We start from the raw sequence: 5289 nt of genomic DNA, 5'->3' as shown, positions 1-5289 counted from the left end.
GGCGGGACATGCTGGCCTGGCCTGGCTGAGCCCGGCCCCCGCCCCGCTGTGGGTCACGGAACCGCAGCGTGCCCGGACCCCCGAGGATCATCAGCGCAGCCCCGAGCAGGGCACAGCATCCAGGCAGCATGGAGCCCGCTCCGGAGCTGAAGAGGTACTGGCAGGGAGCGGGATGGCGTTCCCCACCTGCTGGCCCTGTGTCACAGATGGGTGCGCGGGAGGTGGGAGGAGCAGCAGATGTGCCCTGGGAAGATTTCCTCCTTAGCCCCTCCACAGGCTAAGTTTAAGAATAATGAAGTTTGTGAGTTATGAAGATATTCTTGCAGTTTGTCTTCCTAGAGAAAACTTTTTCAACTAAAGAGGCTGCATCACCTAAAGTAGTAATGTGACTTCCCTGCGGCTGCTGTCCATGTTGCACCCAGCTCTGCTCATGGAGGGAAGAGGTTTAACCTTGCAAACTCAGTCTTAGCTGGGAGCTGTGGCAGGACCAGCTGCCCCTGGGCATCCTGCTCCCTGGCAGTCCCTGCCTCAGTCCTGGATGTTGGGGTACTGGGGTGGGCAGGACCAGCCCAAAATGTTATTTGCAAGTTTTAGGATCTGGTCTGGATTTTAACCAGATTTTAGAGGAAGTCCATTTGTTCCTGTTTCACCTTCCCAGCAACAAGTGTTAATCAGTCTCAGAATCTAACCCCTGCCGGGAGAAATGGCAAAAGTGTCAGTGCAAGAGGTCTTGGCATCATCTGTGCTGGTGAATGCTTGTGCTGAAGTCTGTTCAGGTCCCCTGGCAGGTCTCCTGGCATGCCTGGAAACATTTGACCTGTCAGAAATGGAATTCATGTCCAAAGCTGTTCCTCCCTGCACAGGAAAAGCCACGCTACCCTTCGGCATTTGAGTGGGGGACTTACTCTGAAAAGCACCTTGCTGGGCTCACCCAGCTGAGGGGACAGAATAACCCTCTGGGGGTTCTGATGGGCAGAGATGGAAGAGGTTGGAGGGTTGAGTGGAAATTGGAGGGACTGGCCTGCAGCCAAGCTGGAGATGATGGAGGTGGGCTGGTTCTGGCCTCTTCCTGATGAGCTTCTGAGAGCTCTTTCCTGGGCAGAGGTGAGGTCAAGGTGGTGAAAGAGAGACACACTGCATGGACATGAGTTACATGACTTTGGCATTGAACTCAGATGGAATCAGCTGCTCTTGCAAGACTCTGGAAGTGCCCCAGTGTCTCTGAGACTTCTGGGATATCTCAGTATTTTCTTGCCCTCATTGACCAAAGCAGTGCAGTATTCGCGCGTGGCCGCTTCCTTGCCACGTGGCCAGCATGGTCCAAACATATTTGTATCTCAAAGCCCCGCTACAAACTCCTTTCTTTACTTTTCCACCTCCTGCCTTGTTTTTTTCTTCACTTGGGATTTTTTTCCTTGGCAGAAGAGACTATTGGGCTGGGATCTGCTATCTCAGACTGCTTGCCCTGAGGCATTTTCTAACAGCAAAGCCTTGGTGTGTCTAAACACATTACCCAGGATATCACCCCTAAGACTTGCTGTGCATCTCGATACTGAAATGTGGTTACCCAGGAGGTGACTCTTTGCACAGACAGCCTCGTCCCAAGCCTGTCTTTGCAGCAGTGAGGTCCTTGCTCCAATTTAAATGCATCCCTTCCTTTTTGCCTCACCCCTGTTTTATGTATGAGGCACACTGTCAAAGGAAAATGAAGAAAGGAAAATGTCAGTCTGATGCCTTCAGCTGCAATGACTGAACTGCTATGGTTCTGCAGGGGTATGAAAACCTCCACAGCACATCTCAGACAAACACTGGAGCAGTGGCCAGTTGTGGATGCCCCACCCCTGGAAGTGTCCAAGGCCAGCTTGGACAGGGCTTCAAGAAACCTGGGATAGTGGAAGGTGTCCCTGCCCGTGACAGGTGATTGGAATGAGATGAGTTTTGAGGTTCCTTCCAACCCAAACTCTTTTATTGACTCTAGGATTCTATGGCTATGATCAGCTACAAAGAAGTTTTGGCTTTCTCTAGTAAAAAAGAACAAAATAAATTATGGATTATCAGCATAGGAAAGTCTGTCCTGGAGCATTTTCCCTTTGTTCTGCATTTTCAGTGCAGCTTCAAAAAAACATACAGGTTCTTCAAATAACTGAAGTGCTATACTTTCCTTACAGGAATAGTTTTCCCAGCATGAACTTTGAAGCAGAGATTCTGACAACACCACACGATAATTCAGGTATTTGGGAGAAAAAAAAAGAAAAAAAGGAATTAAAGTAAAATGCCCACTCAGGTTGCTATCACTACAAACATGTTTTCATTCTTTTGGAGTTAGAGGTTGTTAAAAAAAAAAGAAAAAGACAAAGAAACAGGATGGTAAACTGAGTGCAATTCAGGTTTATGTTAGGGTAGAGTTCAAAGTGTTGAGGATAGACATTGATATCTTTACCTCCAATAGGGCTGGACCAGGAACACAGCTGCCAAGGACATGTGGTTTTGGAAACAGCAGAGCCTTTCAATTTGAGATTGCAGTGTCCTGGATGAGACATACATGGTTCTCTTACTAGTGGTGACTAAAAGCAGGTGATAAAAATGCAACTCTTTGAAAGGCAAAAATGAGGATGAAGATATTCTGCCAAGCCCTGTCCTTCATCCTCATTTCATTTAAGAGGAATAGCTGATTTTTTCCCCCATTGAATGATGCCTTTTCAACATTGATCTGAGACAGACCCAGCACAGCAGGGCACCTTCTCTTAGTCCTGCCTTTGCTCCTCAGCCTGAGCAGCTGGCCAGAGCCTGTGCCCTGGCAGCTGCCCTGTTTTTAGGATGGGACAGCAGGAAAGGGAGACTTTGCAATAATTGCTTGGAACCCCTTGAGTATCCCTGGGTTTTGGCTCAGAGAGAGAGATCTTGGTGTCAGTCACCCACATTTGAACAGGAGCCCATTCAGTGAAATGTTCTGCCATCAGTTGCCTTCCTGGCCACGAGCTGCAGGTCCCAGCAGGGAATTCCCTTCCCTGGCAGCCCATTTCAGTCCTACGCTGTCCAGAGTCCCAAGTGAGATGCACAGGGTGGACTATTTTTGCTTCAGCTGCAGGTGGCAGTGTTTGTGTTGCATCACCCCTCCTGGGAGGCGTGCCCAGAGCTGCCCCCCTCAGTCACTCTGTCCAGCATGGGCACCAGTGATGGCCACAGGTCGGATCCATCGTGGGACTCCCTTCACCTTTTCTTTAGTCTTCCAGAAAACCCCTCCAGGTCCATCCCTTGCAAACAGAGCTCCCCACATCTGGCTAAACATTTTGGAGACACTTTCCTCAGGCTGTCCTGTAATGATGAGTCACTTAGCAAACATGCTGACGTCAAAGGGTGCCCAAGAATAATTTTTGTAACCCTGAGAGTGAACAGTTTGGAAAGTGCATCCTCTGCACCGTTTTCCCAAATCCTTGGCTCCTGTTGGGTTAGGTTGGGTTTCTCCCATGAGGTAAGTGCTTTGACCCTCCACATGCTTTAAAGCCTCTAACATGCAATCCATGTTTGTTTCCCAAGAGCTCTACATGATCCCTTCCATGAGAAGCCTCACGGCTGAGGAGTATGTGGAGGCCTTTAAGTCCTTCTTGGAGCACTCAACAGAGCACCAGTGCATGGATGAGTTCAACAAGGACCAACTGCCCACCATCGTGGCTGGGTAAGGAGCACTTCCCCTGAGGTGGGAAAGACATCTGTAATCCTGGAAGTCAGCAAAAACTTTTTTTGGGGCAGGAATGAACTTTAAATGCTTTTCAGTTTTAAGTCCCCTACTCGTGGTTTTTAGGATATTCTGTTTAATGACGCCAGAGTAAGTGCTGTTTCAATTAATACACTGTGCTGCCTCAGCTTATGTTAAGGAAAGACTGAAGACCTGGTTCTCATGTCCATCTCTTTTCATTAGCTGCTTTTCCCAGGATTAAAGTTGGGGTTTTTTGGTTGTTTGGGCTTTTTTTTTTTTTCTGAAAGAAAGCTCTCTTGTGCTCTCTCCCTGCTTTTGGGACTTCATCACATCCATCCAAACAGAAACACATCTCTAATTCTTTCCTAGTGGCTAATTCATGGTTTTCCCAATCCCCTAAGGCCTCCTTATTTCTATCCTAAGTCGATTTGCATTGCTTAAGTACCAAATGATAATCAGTTTTGTAAAGTGTTGATGTAATATCTTAAGGCTGGATAACTGCAGACAGTTTCAGAGCAGCCTAGATCCAAAGCACAAGAAAGTCCTTTCAAATCTGGGTAATTTTTGGATGTTATAGGAACTGTGTTTTTCTCCATTGAGAAAAAAAGTTTAGGCAGGCAAATTTTTATTCTACAGATCAGATATGTATATAAAATAAACAACAAAATAATAATCATTAAAGATTACCTTAAGAAATTTTAATTGTGAATTTAAATCATGGACAAAATTGTGGCTTTCTATGTTGCGGATTTTGGGTTTGTCAAAGGGTCCTGACCCTCTTTAGGGCTAAGGCCCCTGGACCTGCTCACACCCTTCAGGACTTGCTGCTCATCCCATTCCTGTGGAATCATTACTGTGGTACCTCCTGAGAGAGTGCTTGGGAAACTCAACCCCTTGGCTGTTATTAAATATTCTGCTAGGAAGCATGTGACTGGAGTCTTTTAATAAGCAATTTTTCTAAGGTAAAAAAGTATTGAAGATTCAGACCCTCCTCCCAATTTCAATCCAGGATTAATGTCAATAAGAGATGATTTCCAGTCACCTGGATAGCTTAATGGTTTTGCCTTTTCTGGGCATTTATATCCAATGTTTCCTCCTGAGGCTGCTGAGGTTTTCCCCAGCTCATCTTGTCCCTGCTTCTCCAGCAGTGCCATCCCAGCCAGGGGCAGCCCCTTTGCCCTGGGCTTCCCAGAGGCTTTTTTTGCCTGAAGAAATTTCCTTGGCAAAGGATGAGAAACTCTGCACCGTGATGCCTACTGTACTTTGAAATATGAGCTGTCTGAGCCATGCTGGTTATCACCAGGCTCAAAAGAGGTGATCAAATTTCTGTCCCAATTCATGTGTATAACATGAAAATTTCCAGGCTGTAAGAATGGAAACATGAAGTGGTGCGACACAGTGTGATTAAGTAATTTTATTTATATGTGTATATGTGTATTTATCCTTTCAGTCTGGGCACTGGAAAATCAACGCTCAGCGTTCTGGGAGTTGGGAGTGGCACAGGTGAGGAGTGTGGGGATGGGGCACGGGGGGACCTGTGGGCAGCAGAAGGAGATGCTGGAAAATTGGGCACTGAGGATTACTCAGACATT

At 46.9% G+C, this 5289-nt stretch overlaps 1 protein-coding gene across 1 annotated transcript in view; it reads left to right on the top strand.

Moving 5' to 3' along the window:
* The first annotated feature begins 128 nt into the window (after positions 1 to 128).
* LOC102041084 (carnosine N-methyltransferase 2-like) overlaps positions 129 to 5289 on the top strand; it is a 10175-nt gene continuing 5014 nt past the window's right edge. The window contains exons 1-4 of the mRNA XM_005415735.1: positions 129 to 154; positions 2169 to 2230; positions 3538 to 3676; positions 5148 to 5200. Coding sequence (XP_005415792.1) covers positions 129 to 154; positions 2169 to 2230; positions 3538 to 3676; positions 5148 to 5200 — 280 coding nt within the window. The remainder of the gene's footprint in view (positions 155 to 2168; positions 2231 to 3537; positions 3677 to 5147; positions 5201 to 5289) is intronic.

Source organism: Geospiza fortis, unplaced genomic scaffold, assembly GCF_000277835.1.
Source record: "Geospiza fortis unplaced genomic scaffold, GeoFor_1.0 scaffold112, whole genome shotgun sequence".
Taxonomy (NCBI): domain Eukaryota; kingdom Metazoa; phylum Chordata; class Aves; order Passeriformes; family Thraupidae; genus Geospiza; species Geospiza fortis.
Note: the sequence above shows the minus strand (reverse complement) of the source record. Positions and strands in the feature narration are given on the sequence as shown.